The sequence below is a fragment of the Phalaenopsis equestris genome, unplaced genomic scaffold, assembly GCF_001263595.1.
Source record: "Phalaenopsis equestris unplaced genomic scaffold, ASM126359v1 Scaffold000761, whole genome shotgun sequence".
Classification (NCBI taxonomy): Eukaryota; Viridiplantae; Streptophyta; class Magnoliopsida; order Asparagales; family Orchidaceae; genus Phalaenopsis; species Phalaenopsis equestris.
In genome coordinates, this window is record NW_018165201.1 from 4,393,124 (window position 1) to 4,409,916 (window position 16,793).

The window sequence follows — 16,793 nt, forward strand, 5'->3', positions numbered from 1 at the left end:
TATATATATATATATATATACGTAAATTAAAAAGTCCTTCCGAAACGGGCGACGGGATTTCGATTCCGGCGACCGACAGCTTCTTACGGGTGACCCCCAAACATTCAAACTCTTTTCCCCCCTTTTAAGCGCCGACAGGTATATAAGATTAAATGTTCCACAACTAGATGGATTGGTTGACTCTTTATAAGATCATTGAGTATATGGGTTTTCCCAAAAGATTTAGAGATTGGGTTAGGGGCTGCATTGAGTACCCAAAATTCTATATTCTTCTTAATGGTCCAAGAGCTCCTTGGATCATTGTTAAATGTGATTTTCATTAGGGTTGCTTCCTTTCTCGGTATATATTTATTCTTGGTTCTGAATTGCTTTCCATTGAGCTCTCTAGGAAAGCCCATCAGTTTGGGATTAGCATTGCTAAGAATCGGTCGTTTCTTTCCCATCTTCTCTATGTTGACGATATTTTGTTATTTTCTAATGTTTCTACCCAAGCTACTAACTCCTTTGTTAGTATTCTTGATGGATATTGTGGTTGGACAGGTCAGATTCAACTTTGATAAATCATTGATATTGTTTAGTAAAGATATCAATAGTTGGAAGAAGAGTAGAATTGCTAGGATGCTGATTTTTTGCAAATTGGAAGAATTTGAATATCCTGGGTTTCTCTTGCTCTCAAAAGACTTGACTAAAGGGAATTTTTTCCAAATTTACTCAAAAAACTTTCAACAAGTTTAATGTTTGGAGGTTTAGACATCTCTCTTGCTGGGAAAAACACTCCTATTAATACTTCATTACTTACGCCTTCTTATCTCATTACTCATACTGAGGTGCCCGAGAGTGTGCTCAATGTTTTGGAAAAAAGCTGTTGAGATTTCCTGTGGAATAGGATCCTTATCCAGAATGGTTTACATTATGTCACTCGGGAGAAATTGTGCAAACCAACTAGGTATGGTGGTTTGGGTTTTCATAAGCCTTCAACATGGAAGGGGCCCTTTCATGCCAGAATTGCTGGGGATTTTGTTGATAATAAGGTGCCTTGCTTCACAAAATTTTGAAGAGTAGGTATGGATCTTTTGTGTTGGATCAATACTACAACCTATAGAATTCTATTACGCGGAGAATTATGCAAGATGGGGCTTTCAATCTTCAGGATATTCTTATACGGAAAGTGGGTGATGGTATGGATATTGATATCATCAACCATTCTTGGATTTTTGATTTACCCATTGCAAGGTGGCTAACTTTTGTCAACAATCTTATTATAGAAAATTTGAGGTTTTTAAATTTCCTCCAGGAAAGTGGCTGGAATGCCATTCGGTTAAATCAATTCTTTGGGCTGATATTGTGAAAGGATTGACCTTATTATTACAGAGAATCAAACTTGTAAGGGTCAACCAGAGCTGATTCGAAAACTTGTAAGGGCAAGACAGTGACCTCTGTTTGTTATGAACTTAAGTTTCAACCAAAATGAAGGCTGTGCTTGGCTTGAGAAACTCGAGGTCCATCCGAGAGAAAGGTTTTTCTGATGTAGGCTCGTTATGATTCAATTCCTACTAATATTATGCTCAATTCTAAAAGGTTTTATGACAATCATTTTTTTCATTGGGGGGATGTCAAGGGCATGAAGACAAATTACTCATTGTTGCTAAATTTTTGAGTTCTCTTGGAAATCTTTCATAAGCTAAGGATGTGGGGTTTTAACATCCCGCATTTCGATAGCTTTGAGGATGTTATTAATTATAATAATAATAACATCATTAAAAAATTAACTTAATTATATAAAAAATTAAATTCAACTGTTTACAACTCGTTCGAGCAAGACCGGACAGCTCATGGGAGCTTTAAGATGAGGATTTTTCCTCCTCTCCTTTCATTCGAACTCACACACAGAGAGGGAAGGAGAGTACGAGAGAGACAGGGGGAAACGGAGAGTGAGAGAGTGAGGTAGAGGAAAAAAGAAGAAAAGAAGAAGGAGAAAAAGAAGCAACAGAAGGAGCAGAGGAAGGAGGGAGGAGATGAGCGATTCACCTGTTGCTATCTTTTTCTTCCATTTTCACGATCGAATCGAAGGGAAAATTGCTTGAGGTGTTCTGCCAAGTGCCGCAAGCATCAAAGGAAAGGAGGGAGAAGAAGGGGAAGCTCTTTTGAGTAGCTAGAAGGCTCAAGCGACGTACTCAAGCAAAGAAGAGGGGAGAGCTTTTTTGCCTTACCTGAAAGCTGGAGTAGGAAGGAGCCGCGGCAAGATCCCTGCCGTGCGGCTCCTAGAAGAGAAGGGAAGGAGCATGCAACTGGTTTGAAGCTTGAGCGAGAGCTTGGGGAAGAAGGAAAATGATTGCGAGAGCTTTGCATGCGGGAGCAGCTCTGCGTGCAAAGGAAGGTTGGGCCTTATTGTTTGGTTCGACGTGATTAGGGCAGTGCTGACGATTAAAAGGTAAGAAAAATTTTAAATGAATAAATAATTTTAAGTTATTAATTGTAATTGATTTAATTAAATTATGAAATGTAAATCCTAATGTTGCCTTACAATTTTAGGGCTTCGACGAAGCTGAGGTAGAAAAGATGAGAAGACAACTTCTAAAACTCGATTCCAATAATGAATAATTAATTTTTTTATTAAGTCATCTTATTATGAAATTAAGAATCCTAAATTTAAAATTTAGTTATAATTAAATTGTTATTATTTTACATATGAAAAAAAGCAAAAATGTTATAAGTTTTAACGTAAACTGTAATTTGGATATGTCTATATTATATATATGTATATATGTTTAGATATTAAATATATATGTAAGGATTGAATTGAACTGAGGAAAATGATAATAGAGAACATTGTTGAGGTGGTAATATGTTTTTATTTTACAATAGCTCTGTTTGTTTACGCATATTTTTGTTGTTTCCCGGTTTTTATTTTTAAAAAACTAAAGTCTATGTTTCCTTTTATAAATGTTAAATGTAAAATAAAAATAAATAAAATGTGTTATATGCATATATATGGAGTCACGACATGGATTGTAGAAGAATACACTGTAGTCGTACACGAAATGAAAATGAAAATGTAAAAGGTTGGTACCTTTATAGTGGGTTGGAAAATGTTAAACGTATATTTTTATAAAGTATACGTTTAGACGGTGACTCCCAATTATGTAAAGTATAACATAAATAGATGAAAATAAATGAAATGTTTTTTTCTTTAATACTCTATTTTAATGCACAACTTTTACTGTTGCCGTATTTTTACAAAAAATATTTTAAAATAAAAATTATTGTAATTTAGAAACATTTAACTACTGAGTAGTTTCAACTCAAGTCATAGTTGCTAACATTTTTACAGGAAAACCAACTGTAGATCAGATGGAACCCAGGAAGTACGTGTACAAGTGTTGTGGAGTGGAAACTGATATGTTTGTGGTTTAGGTTATTTTCTGTTTGAAGGTAAACATTTAAATATGAAAAAACCCATTATTAATATAAGTTTTTATATAATAAAATGACTCTTTTATGCATTGGATTTTTTCTTTTGTAATGAAATGAAACTGTTAGATAGGTTTCCCTCATCTGATCGTTCGTTTCCGCCTTGGTAATTCCAAGTTTACCGGGTCGGGTCGTGACATTAATAGTCTTTCCATTACTATGCGTCACTGAAATTTATTTATGACTATTTTTTGCAAAGCTGTTTATCAAGCTTGGCGTGCAATAATGCTAAGAAGCACGACGAGCCTTATGCCACTGCCACCATTATGGTTGTCAATATTGTCGAAACTATTGCGAGATCTCACACTTATCCAACTCAGGAGCAATGAGACTCCAATTAGCGGAGAGGTTATTTTCAATTCTTCTTGGTGTCTCACCTGGTTGGCATAAGAGAATTGTGGATGGTGCATTATGTTCTTTCCACTTGGCTAGTATTGGGGTGCTTGTTAGGGATGAGGTTGGCGAGTGTTTAGTTATTGTTGGAACAAAGTTTGAACACTGGGGTATTTCCGAAGTAGAGTTAATTATTTCTATAAAAGAGATATCCTTTGATACAAATTGGAGTCAAAAGCAAACAAATTGCAATACATATGTAAGAAAACCCAAATTATGGCTAATTTGATTAATCTCCAAGCAAACAAATAAGATATAATTGGTGATCTACAATCCGAGAGGTAGATTAAATCTCCACAGTCCCTAAATGTTGTTAGGAACAAGAAGTAAAAAGGAAAATTGCAAGAATCCAAACATGAAAGCAAACCTTTGGTAATTAGCCCTAATAAAAAACCCCAAAAATACTTTAAAACTTCTCTCCCAAAATTCCTCCTAATTCCTTTATTTGCATTCGTGAATGGTGAAAATTTCTTCTGGAGAATTTCATAATATAACAAATATTTCCACTTAATCAACACCTCATTTGCCCTAGTCACCCCCTGATGTACGTCTTCTACCTCTAAAGTTTCCAAAACCACCTCCATTTCCTCTGTAGTGTCGTATATAGTGAAAACGAGGGTGTGTGGTCTTCGATAACATGTCTCGGCTGTGACATGAAATATTGGATGCAATGATGGTGATGGTAATAACCTTAAACATTCTGCCAATGCCCCAATGCGTGCCACAATCTCATAGGGTCCAAAATTTCATGGGGAAAACTTCTCGCTTCTCCTGGCCAGTGTCTTCTGCTAATAAGGCCTTCTTTTCAAATAAACCATATCTTCGAGCCCAAATTATGCCTCCCTTCCATGTCTATCAACCTTTCTCTTCGTGATATATTGGGCCTTTAGTAGGTGCCAGTTGAGCTCTGCCAATATCCTGCCCCTCTTTTCCAAGTACTGATCTACACTGGATAGGTATAGTGCTATACCCATAATGTATTAGGTGAGGTAAATTCTGGCCATACAAAATCCCGAAAGAAGTGGTTTGTGCTGTAGTATGGTATGGACTGTTGTACCAATGCCCAACCCAATCAATCTACCTTGGCCAAAGCTTCGACGTATTTGATACAAAACAACACAGATACGTATCCATAGTCCTATTGACTGCCTTTGTCTGGCCATTTTTATGGGATAATATGTTGTACTCCTTTTTAGGGCTATCTCTTGTAATCTGAACAGTTTCTTCCATAAATTGTTGAGGAACATTTTGTCCTCGTCAGATATAATGGATTCCGAAACAACATGCTAATGAACCACTTCCTGTATAAGCACAATAGAGACTGAGACAACAATTTAAGAGCGTCTCAATGGAATGAAGTGTGGATACTTGCTCTGACAATCCACTATCACCATTATCACAATAAATCCCTCTAATTGTGACAACTCCTCTATAAAATCCATCGTCACTTCCTCCCAGACCTTCTCAGGTAAAGCTAAGGGTTGCAGTAACACTCTTGGAGTCATAGTCAAATTCTTGTGTCATTGGAACACATTTCATAATAAACATAATAATTGCATTCTTATTTGCTTTGAAATCAAGTTTTTGACACCGTTGCATATAAGTAAGGAAAAATTAAGATTATAACTACATACATCGTCTTGTTATATAAAATCGGGATCATATATTATCTATTGACTCAACTACACTAGATTGCCCAATCTTACTCCCAATATCGTCTTAACCTTGGTTTGACTAAGACTATGGTTAGGCACAGGCTAGCATCTTCTCTCAATATCACCTTCCTCCCTTCCATCATAATCTTCATAGTCGAGAATTTCAATCTACCCTTGTTTGTCCTATTATTTGTAGCTACTTCGACTCTAAAATTACATCAATAATTCCCAAGCTAGGGAAGAAAATCCTTCACCACCTGTATGCTCTATAGTGTTAGCACCAATCCCCTACAAATTTATCGACTTTCCTTCACATTTTCTATCCCCATCATGATCCTAAAACTTCTCATCTATCAACTTTAACCCCAACTTTTCCACGACCCAATTTGAGATGAAGTTGTGAGTTTTCCTACTTTCCACCAACACCACTGCTGGTGCTCCTCAATTTATCTCCTTACCTTCATGGTGTGATTTGGAGTAAATCCCACCACTAAGTTGAGGGACACCTCCTCTACATCAAGATGTAAGTGCTTCTCTCCTCGATCACTTCTTTCTCCAACTTGTAAATATATGCCTCCTCCCATCAAATTGTAAGGTCATGAAGCGTGCAATCCTTCCAACAATGGCTTGGTGCATACTTTTCATCACATCAAAAATATATTCTCTTTGCTCTTTTATCATTCACCTCTGTCTCTGTGAGGTGCTTGAAGTTGACCCTTGAACGGGCTCCCATATTCCTCTTGGTGTCTCCCTCTGAAATAGCACCTTCTTGGTTCTCGGTATCAGGGTCGTCGAGGTACTTCTGCGAAATCCTCCCATGGTACTACTTCAGCTTACTCTCGCCATTATTTATTGTCTTCCACTATCTAGGCTAGCTTGATCGTCTCCCACAATTTTTGTGATCTTAACAGTCAGAGGGCGGCACATATATTGGGCTTTTGGGCCTTCATGAATATTCTCTTCAATATTGTTTAATAAATTCCCCTCAGCCGCCCAAAAAATAACTCAAATCTCTCTCTATACTCTTTGACAGTCCTCTCCTCGAGTCAAGGCAAAGAATTTCATGTGTAGTTTTCCTTCCTGAATGACTCGAAAATATTCCAACAAACAATCCTTAAATTTCTTCAATTAGCGGATCGGGTATCTAGCCTCCCTCCACTGAAATCATGCTAGGGGTTTTTCCCTCCACAAACATAACCCTATGACCATGTGCCTCTATCGGTCAACTTTTTGAAAATTTGATTTGATTTGAAATTTTAATTTAAATATATAGTATATAGTTTAGACTATGAAAGTAATGTTTTAATTTTTTTTTTAGAAAATGAGGCCGAATGAATTTCATTAGTCTAATAATTTGCATAATCGTGTCTAACACCTTGAATACTACACATTCCAAGAGATAAGTGTAGACCCCGACTATAGACCTATTTCTGCAAACGAAGAGATTTGTGACATCCATTTGGTCTGCGAATCATTTATATGTGACCGACAAATTCTTCTATTTAATATAAAGATTAAATAAAGTTTATTTTACCCGGGTTCCAAGTTCTCTATATAGGCAAACCCCGATAGTTAATTACACCTAAATGACGGGAGTCACTTCAGAAAACTCTTGATGATGATCCGTGGTTCTAGTCTTCAATAATTCAAAGTTTAAATTTTCACGGTAGGACGTGGAAAAAACAAGTGGACGTGGCTCAAGTAGGAACAGTTCTTTCAGGAGTCTAAAGGAAGTAAAGAGTAAGAGACGTCACAGATCCTGAGGGGAATCCTCAGTGACTTCCCAAACCCAAACTATCCTACTGTGTGGCTGTGTTTTAGAGAGGATGTTATTTGAATGTTTAATCCTGTCAATTTTATTATTTGGGATTTATACTTGTATAATAACTGGTTATGTAAATAAACCACAAAGATAAGAGGTTTTACGTCGTTCTGGACGACAACCTCGGAACCGACAACCTCGTTCTGGACGACAACCTCGGAACCTAAGACGAGTTAGGACTTATACTGCTCAGTATGACTGTGCAAGAGCCTAGAAGAGGGTGAGGATTTACGTCGCGCTGGGCGAGCTACCTCAAAATTCTATATGTTTTTATTTAGACTAAGAAAAGAGTTTAGCTGATGCAGACTTGTTTTATTGTTATAGAATGACGACAACCTCCACTGGTAGTCTGCTCCAAACTTCTTTTTGTGCTGCCCACGAAGTAGTTCAAGCTCCTCGTCGAAGTAGCAGTCCTAAAGCCTAAGGTTTATAAGGTTGTACCATGTATATTTCAATGTTTTAGTTTTATTGTCATTATGGGGGGTTAAAGTTGATTAGAGCGACACCGGTTAGCATCCCACAGTTCCCTCGTTCTGGTATCACTATTTTCTTTTGAATTTACTTATCTTAAATGAATTGTGAAATCCATTTAAACCAGGGAGATCTCATTAACAATCGTGGGTTACGTCCTCCGAGGGACTCCCGTAAATTCAAAATAACGTGTTATGTTTTTTTTGTTTTGAAAATATTGTTTAATTTTGAAAAAATCATTTTGTTTTGAAAGTGAAATTGTATTCAGTACTTGCATAATGTGTTAAAGCAAGAGTAATTGCAATGAAGAAAGAACAATAAATCAACAAATAAAATGTACCTGTGTACGTGGCGTATTACGTGGCGTATCTGCTGCTGCTATTCCTGTTGCATGTTTAACTCACAAAACACAATATAATTTACAATGAGATTAAATAAATTGCAGAGAAAAGAAGAAAACAATTAACAGTAGAACAAATCGTAGCAACATCTAGGAACTCCAAACATGTGATCCTAAGGTTTCCTACAACTCCTGACTGCAAATAGCGAGCTAGTACGGTGATCCTACGACTTTCTACGACTCCAGGAAACAACTAACAAGTGTGTACGGTGATCCTACGACTCCGAACAACAGTTAGGAATTTCGAATAACACCTATATGAGTTCCTACGAACCCAAACAACGGTGGACAACTTCTAGATCACTTCCTACGAACTCAAACAGTGGTGGACAACACCTCGATGGTTTTTATGACACCGGGCAATGGATTTGGAGCATTGGACAACACCCTACAACACTCCTATACTCCAAATAGTGATTTTGGAGCCTTGAACAACACTCCTATACTCTAAACAGTGGCTTTGGAGCCTTGGACAACACCCTACAACACTCTTATACTCCAAACAGTGGCTTTGGAGCCTTGGACAACACTCCATAGCTTTTCTACGACACCGGGCAGCGGCTTTGGAGCCTTGGACAGCACCCTACAACCCTCCTATACTCCAAAAAGTGGCTTTGGAGCCTTGGATAGCACTCCATAGCGTTTCTACGACACCGGGCAGCTGCTTTGGAGCCTTGGACAACACCCTATAGCGTCCCTACACTCCAAACAGTGACTTTGGAGCCTTGGACAACACTTTACAGCGTCTCTACACTCCAAACAATGACTTTGGAGCCTTAGACAGCAGCCTACAACGCTTCTACGACACCGGGCAGCAGCCTACCTCAAAACAGGTGTTCTAAATCCCCTCAAAACAGTCAACATATATTTTTAAATAGCTGGAAATAATTTCAGCAAGCTATAAGGCCTCTCCCAATCATTTCCAGAAGCATCATCCTTCGTTTGATTAGCTGAAAGTTTCACCTCATAGCCAAAATTATTGGCATACGAATTTTGTGTGTTTTCTGAAGTTTTGTGAATAGACTTAACCAGTTCTGATGGGGTGCAGCTGATATCTTGTTTAAAATACAACTTCACACCATAGAAAGGTAAAGTATTATGGTTTGGACTACCATTATTAGCTTGTGCAGATTGAGAAAAATCAGGTTGAGATGGGTTTTCATCGACAAGATCGGTAGAAGCCTCGTTCAGAGAGCAAGTTATATTGCAATTTCCTTCAGCAAGCACAATAGAAGTGGAAAGTACAGCATTATTTGGAACCAAAGAATGTAAGCTGTTTTCACCCAAACTATCAGAATAGACCTCCTGCTTTACTGGATCCAGGAAAGGGTGCCTTGTTAAGAATCTAGATTCCTTATGTAAGCTGACATAGGGAGAGAAAAAAAAACGAAGAAAGAGCAGCAGAACCAGGTGAATGAAATGTATGTATGTTGTGCACTGATTTAACAAGTTGAATTGGAGACAAACCATTGAATCATCATCAATCCGTGAGCAAGGTGCATATATTTGCTAGCATCACTTTCAATGAGGATTTATACCTAGCTGCAGTTACTTCTAATACATCATTCATTCATAAATTATATATCTTGGATGGCCCTTTCTTGCCCTTCCCCATACCAGACAACTCTATTCCAGAATCACTCCTACATAAATCAAGACAACACCCCCTCGTTTACTTTGTGACATAATGCAAATCTATCAGGAGGAGAAACTACTTACGTGAATAATAATTTTTTTTTAAAGGTGGATGAGTAAAAAAAAATGAACAAAACTCAAATCTCATAAATCCTTTCTCTGAATTGGGAAATCTATGATTTAAGGTAATGATTTAACTATAGCAAAAGAATCACCATGAGATTTGAATTAAAATTTGCCCAGAACCAGCTATCAATCAATCAGCTAGAGTTTACAGGTTACCTTGTTGAACGAGCGATGAAAAAAAAAAAGAGGCGGAGGGCCTCGATGCAGGGAGGTTGAAGTGAGTGAGGCTATTGATCGCACGAATGAAGAGGAGCGGAGAGGCTTCTGTCGTTCGAGGAAAAAGCGAGGCGGTCGAGAGGCGTGCGAGAGAGCGTCGGTCGCGCGAGAGATGAGCAAGGAGCTTCGGTTCTCACGCGAGGGGGAAAACATGAGTTGAGCGGGGGCTTCGTTTGATGCAGAGGAAGGAGAAACGAGCGGGAGAGCTGAATTGCAGAAGTGGGAGATTGGTATCGAAGCCGAATCGAGCGAACCAAGGAGGAAGAAGGCGAGTGTGAGATGTAGGCGGGCAGATGGGGTTCGGTCTTCGGTCGAGTGAGAGAAGGGAGGAGAGGGTTTCTGTTGAGCGAGATCGAGCGGGAGAGCCGAATGGGAGCTCCGATGGGATGCAGAGGAGAGGCGTGTGGGAGGGAGCGGTCGAGACTCGGTGCCGAGGAGAGGAGCCGAATCTTGTCATCTGAGGAAGATGGAGTCGAATGAATAATATCTAAAGGTGAAGTCCGAGCGGCATCTTTATCCATCGAATTCCAAATAGCCGTTAAGCATGTGTTGGGCGGGTAATTAAATGGTTTCCGAATGCAGGGAGGTTTAATTGGATTAACACCTGAATATTTTTAATTAAGACAAAATTTAAATTTGTTTAAATTTCAAACATGGGTTGAGCCCGGGCCCACACCCCGCTAAATGTAAATAAAGTGCATCGATATCCGTGCTAATCTCTCGTGCGCGAAACTATAACAATACGGGTATCCTTCCTAGCTAAAGTCGATGTCCCGGATGCATCCTTGTGGTCTGTTTCATCATCTAGGGTCGTACGGATGAGTTCGCTGACGGGCGGGTTAATTTAAGCCAAAAACGTGCGGGGTGCGATGCGTGCGCAAAATGCGGTCTTATCGAGCGTTCGGATCACAAAGGGGTTCCCTAGGGGCTGCTCCTATTAATGTAGGAACTCGACTCGAGTTTCATGTGTTTATCCTAATCAACTCAACGGAATGCTGAGGATTTGAGACAGCTCATGCGAAACTCGAAGGAGTGACGAGATGACTTGAATTTTCTAAATGGTGTGGGTTCCGTACTAGTCCTCTAGGAGGGTCAAACAAGAGAAGCCTAAAGCTAGACCTTAGGCTCTAAGGAGAGAAGTGAAGACCTCATTCGAAAATGAGATCAACAACCTCTCATTCTCATTTAGCGATTCACCATGTAATATCGCTTCATTCGATACATCCAACCATGTGCATCTTTCTCCCCAAAGATCAACATATTCAACTTCTTAACCCTAATATCTCCACCTCCAACTTCCTCTCCGGCGGTCCCCCCTATGTATCTATGGTGAAAATCCCTCATTCTATCATAGCCATACCCCATCCTGATTTCTATCATTCTTCGTACTCCTCCACATCCCTTGCATAACCCCTTCTCCTTGTTTCAGTCCTACTACCTCCTGCAAAAATCCCTAATCCACTCTCATCAAAACTTTAGAAGGGGTTCTTGATGGTGGATGCTTTCCTCCTTAAGTTCTTTTCATTTGATCCCTTCCCGTTCAAATTTGGCCAAGGGTTCTCCAGTCAAACCTTGGTTCGGGTTTGCAATTTGAATTGCTGGTGGGAATTTGGATTGCATCTCAATAAGCTCATCATCTTTTCCAAGCCCTCAAATTGATTTTCCACAGAGAAAAACCTTCATTCTATAGCTGAAAACATTTCTTCCATCACAGATTTAATTTGCCCTACTTCTCATTCCAATCTTTATTCCAAAACATCCACTTTCTTTGCTGCCATTTTTCTAAGATCTTGCTCTAATACCAAATTTATATTAATCGGAGCCAAAATCATCAAACAACTTGCAAGGAATATATGGGAAAATCCAAATTCGGGCTAATGTGATTAATTTCCAAGCAAGCAAACAAACAAGATACAATGAGTGATCTACAATCTGAGAGGTAGGTTGACTCTCCACAATCCCTAGACAATGTTAGGAACAAGAAGACAAAAAAAATGTAGGAATCCAAATATGAAATCTTACTCTAGGTGATTAGCCCTAATAAAATACGTCCAATACACAGTCAAACTTTTCCCCCAAAACCACTTCTAATTCCTCTCCTCGCATACTTGATTAGGGGCTTAATGGACCCCACTCGGGTGCTGGAATCCTCTCGTGCGTGAACTAAGGTTTCTTCTCCCTGGGCTGGGCCGAGCTGGGCCTAGAGGGGCCGATATAACACAATCCTTGGATGCATGAAGTCAAAGTTGTTATTATCGAAGTTAAAAACATGAACATTATTGAGTTTCTTAAGCAAGCCATGGACAAGCAAGTTTAGCAGAACAAAGTTGAAGAAATTTAGAGTTTCACCTTTCTAAATTTAAGCAAGTCTTTTCTCGGCTTCTGCACAGGAGATGCAACAAGGCTGCACACTTTTGCGCTCAATTAGACTTTCAAGTAGTTTAGTTTTGGATGAGGGTTTTGATAATCATGCTTTATATGCTGTTATTTATAAGGACAAGCCTTGTTTCTATGGTGCCCAATGATACGTTTTTTTTGTTTTTAATTCAATGTTTCATGTAACTTTTATAAAAAAAGAGATTAATGTTGCGTTAACAAAACTTGTATATGATGAGCTATGCAGTTTCATTGTTTTTTTTATTTTTTTCTCCCTAAACCTACGTTTGATTTTTGTTTGCTTGAGTTAATTTTCTTCATGTACTTCTTGTAATGGATTCTGCATCAAAATTTCCTGCACAAATTCCAGAGAGTATTTGTCTCTTGTGAATTAATTAATTACAATACTTATTTGTACCTCATGCATTATGCCTTTGCATGCTTGCCTGTGTTTGCTTGCTTGAGGTAGTGCCTATTGACCAAACTTTCGGTTTATTTTCCTCCTTTTACTCACTTCAGGACAATGTCAGAAGCCAGTCATGGCTTTATTTGTATTTTATGTGCTTTTCAGACCTCTAGCTTCCTTTTTTTGTCAAAGCTGTTAGTTACTATATTATCAGTATTGAGTTTGGAAGGTGCCTTTGAACTACTTAGGAAGGCGTCTATGCTTTTTGACTTTTTTTTTTTCAGACTTGCGTTTCATGGAACTATTTTCAGTGGAATTTCTTCGGATATATTCTTTTTTTTTGTTATCATATTGCTTAATATTTGTTGGAATTTTTTAGTTTTGCTCTATAATTTTTCTGCAAAATTTTTTCTTGATTGACTTAAATGCACAGATTTTTGAGTAACTAATTTTCTTCATGTAGCTTGCCCAAAACTATGGCAGATTCCTCATGTGCTTATTGTCCACGGAGAAAGTGGCAGCCGTGTTGATGATTTGCAGGTTTTATATTACTTTTTTTGTTTATCTGTTTTTTGTTAAAAAATTATCCATCTCCTTTTTATAAAATTCGTTTTTTAACAGAAGAAAAAACCTGTAAATTGGGTTTTGCACAAGCCACCGCTTCCTATTTCTTATGGAACACATCACTCCAAGGCAATCTTTCTTGTATACGAAAAAGGGGTGCGCATCATCATACATTCTGCAAATTTAATCTATGTTGATTGGAACAACAAAACTCAGGGATTATGGATGCAAGATTTTCCTTGCAAAAATGTTAAGAACTTGTGTGAGAGCTCTTTGTTCGAGAGGGACTTAATTGATTATCTCAGCGCTCTTAAGGTACTCTTTCTGACTTCTCTTTTCTTTAACTTCACAGCTCCCATAATAGTGACCCACCCATTTTGTTTCCCTTCTTTTCAGCTCTTTGCGAGTTGCAATACTTTATTCTAAAATTTTTTATGCTCTGCCTGTTACATCCTATTTATTTGCACGAGGAAATTTCTATTAACAATTCCAATTGTTTAAGAGGTTAACTTTCATGGTGAATCACATATATAATGGCAGCATCTTCTGCAAACTTTTTTTAACATATATTAGCTTCTTAAATATTTGGTTTATCTTTTAAAAATTGTCTAAACACTTGAAATTAAGTTTGCAATGTATCTTATAGTTGGTATTTTTTTTGAGATCATGCTTGCACTGTACAATTCCAGTTGTACATCTTAAATCTATTTAACGAGTTAGCTAGTCATCTGAAAGTCTTCTCCAACAATTCACCTGCTCCCCATACCCAATTTTCAGGAAATAAAACGAATATATATGAGGAAATGAAGTGTAATATCGATAAACAAAGTTACAGAGAGAAACTTCGTTCATTTGAAAGTGAGAAAATTTATGAATAGGTAAGGCATGAAGAAGGAATAAGTAAGGTTTGTTTGATGTAGTATGTCTTCTGATTGATGATGTGACCTAGATGGATAGAATTTTTTTTTTATTTGAATTTTAAACTAATTAGGAATTAGCAATTATTTATTTTATCTTTTGTTTTCATGAATATTACCTATTAGTTAGTTCATGGGAGTTTAACATTTTAGCTACTCTGGTATTTCTTATAATTGAGAGAGAGAATTTTGGGTGGGTGGGTTGGGGGTTTGGCCATAGGAGGAGAAGAAGGATGTAAGAAATTATTGTAATCAAGCCCCCAAGTGTAAAATTTTAGAAAGTAATAAAGCAAAGGTTAAAAAAAACATGTTATTCACTATGATATCAAATTGACGTATGGTACATAATAAAGTAGTGAAAACCAATAGAAAATAGAAAGAATTAAATGTAAAGATACAAGGGAATGTAACCTTAGTTTGTTTATATTGTTTCTTTGAGACATTGGGTTGTCCTTAAAGAAAGAAAATCACAAAGCCAAAATAGGACGTTGACAAATATTGTGTAAGCAAACAACCGCATAGAGGTTATTGCTTAAGATTGAGTCTTTGTAGATGATTAAAAATCTCTCTAAAAATATTATTAAAATCAGTTAATGCACTTTGCATGCTAGAAAGTATGTCCATGTAATCACATCTTAATGATTGTAATTTTATTTTTAAGGATCTAATGAATATTTATGTTATGATTGATGATGACTATCAATATTTACTAGTTTTGTGCTCTTATAATTTTTCTATGATATTATGTTATATGATAGAGAATGTTAAAAATTCATGTTATTGTCAAAGTACAAGCATAAGAAATACTGAGCATATTTACCCTACATTAATTTTTGTTCCTATGTTATTGCCAACATGTACAGCTATGATGGAAAATATATAATATTTATTTTGCATGTTTATTTTTTCTTCTTTCACAACCAAAATGTCCAGTCATGTCATCAAAAAATGTGGTGAAATTCTGAAAAAGAAATTATTCTTTTGACGCCTTTTTTCTGTCAATCCTAAAGTAATCTTTCATTTTGGTCCATCTCGATGGATTTTTTTGCAGTTTTGTTATTCATACCAAATGAGGAATACATGACCATATCATTTTGTTAATCATGCAGTTGCCTGGCTTAAATGCAAATCTGCCTAAATTTGGCGATGTGAACGTAAATGCATCATTCTTCAAGAAGTTTGATTATAGCAATGCTGCGGTACTATATTCTAATATTTTTCCTTTGCTTTGTCCAATGTCTACTTATATGCAAGCACTCTGCTTTGCTTGGTATTAAATCTTAATTTTTTAACTCTTCTAATCGCTAGGTACGGTTAATTGCATCAGTTCCTGGATATCATTCAGGCCCAAATCTCAAGAAATGGGGGCACATGAAAATGAGAGTAGTTCTTGAAGAGTGTGAGTTCGACAAAGAGTTCTCTAAAGCTCCTCTTGCTTACCAGGTTAGTTGTTTGGCTTTGAAAATTTTGTCCTTCTTTGGATTGTACTAGCCTGTTTCATGGATAATCTTATGGAATGTGATTCTTAGTGTGAAAAAAAACAGCTCTTTCTCTTATTCTTCTATTGCAAGCATATGTTGTATATTTATATACACTTTAATCTCTATAGTTTAAGAATATTTCTAAAAGAGGAAAGATCCTGCAATTAGATCTCCTCTAATTTGGTTATCTAATATAGAAAATATATTTATTAGATTTCCTATAATGAAGCTACTTAATATACTGCCATTACATTTCATACTTTCCATTACACTTAGCAAACTAATCCATTTTCCTTTTCTAACAATATTTAGAGTTTTATGCATGCATTGTTGCTTTTAATTATCTCAGTTGTGGCTTTGCATTTTTCTTTGAGTCTTTCATCATCCTAGGATTGAGTGATTGTCTCTTTTGCTTTATAGTTTGGGGCATTTACATAAAAACCACCCACTTCTTTGTATTTACTTATCTAACACCTAAATTTTTTTTTTACATTTATACCACTCAAGTCATTCACATCACATAAAATATAGCACCAGTTGAACTTTAAAAAAGTAAAATACAGCTTTTCAGACATAAGGTGTCTTGTATGTAAAAATTAAAGTTTAGGTGTTAGATATGTAAATACATACTAATTTAATGGTATGTATGTAAATCTTTAATCTTATAGTTTTTGCCATTAGTGTAGATTATTAAATGAAATATGCATTGCTATTTGTCTTCATCTTTGTCATCCTATTAACAGCATGTGGAAGCATTTTGTGCTTCGAATAGACTGAGATGTGAGCACCTCTAAACGTTTGAGGTTTAATGAGAATTAGTTTGGAAGTTGGTAAGAATGTAAATAATGGCCTTTTTGGCA

General features: G+C 37.0%; 1 protein-coding gene across 3 annotated transcripts in view; it reads left to right on the forward strand.

Moving 5' to 3' along the window:
• The window catches only part of LOC110030980 (tyrosyl-DNA phosphodiesterase 1), a 46,795-nt gene that overhangs the window by 23,382 nt on the left and 6,620 nt on the right, over positions 1 to 16,793 (forward strand). For all 3 annotated transcript variants that reach the window (XM_020733985.1, XM_020733986.1, XM_020733988.1), the window contains exons 6-9: positions 13,435 to 13,511; positions 13,593 to 13,850; positions 15,562 to 15,651; positions 15,761 to 15,895. In XM_020733985.1, coding sequence (XP_020589644.1) covers positions 13,435 to 13,511; positions 13,593 to 13,850; positions 15,562 to 15,651; positions 15,761 to 15,895 — 560 coding nt within the window. The remainder of the gene's footprint in view (positions 1 to 13,434; positions 13,512 to 13,592; positions 13,851 to 15,561; positions 15,652 to 15,760; positions 15,896 to 16,793) is intronic.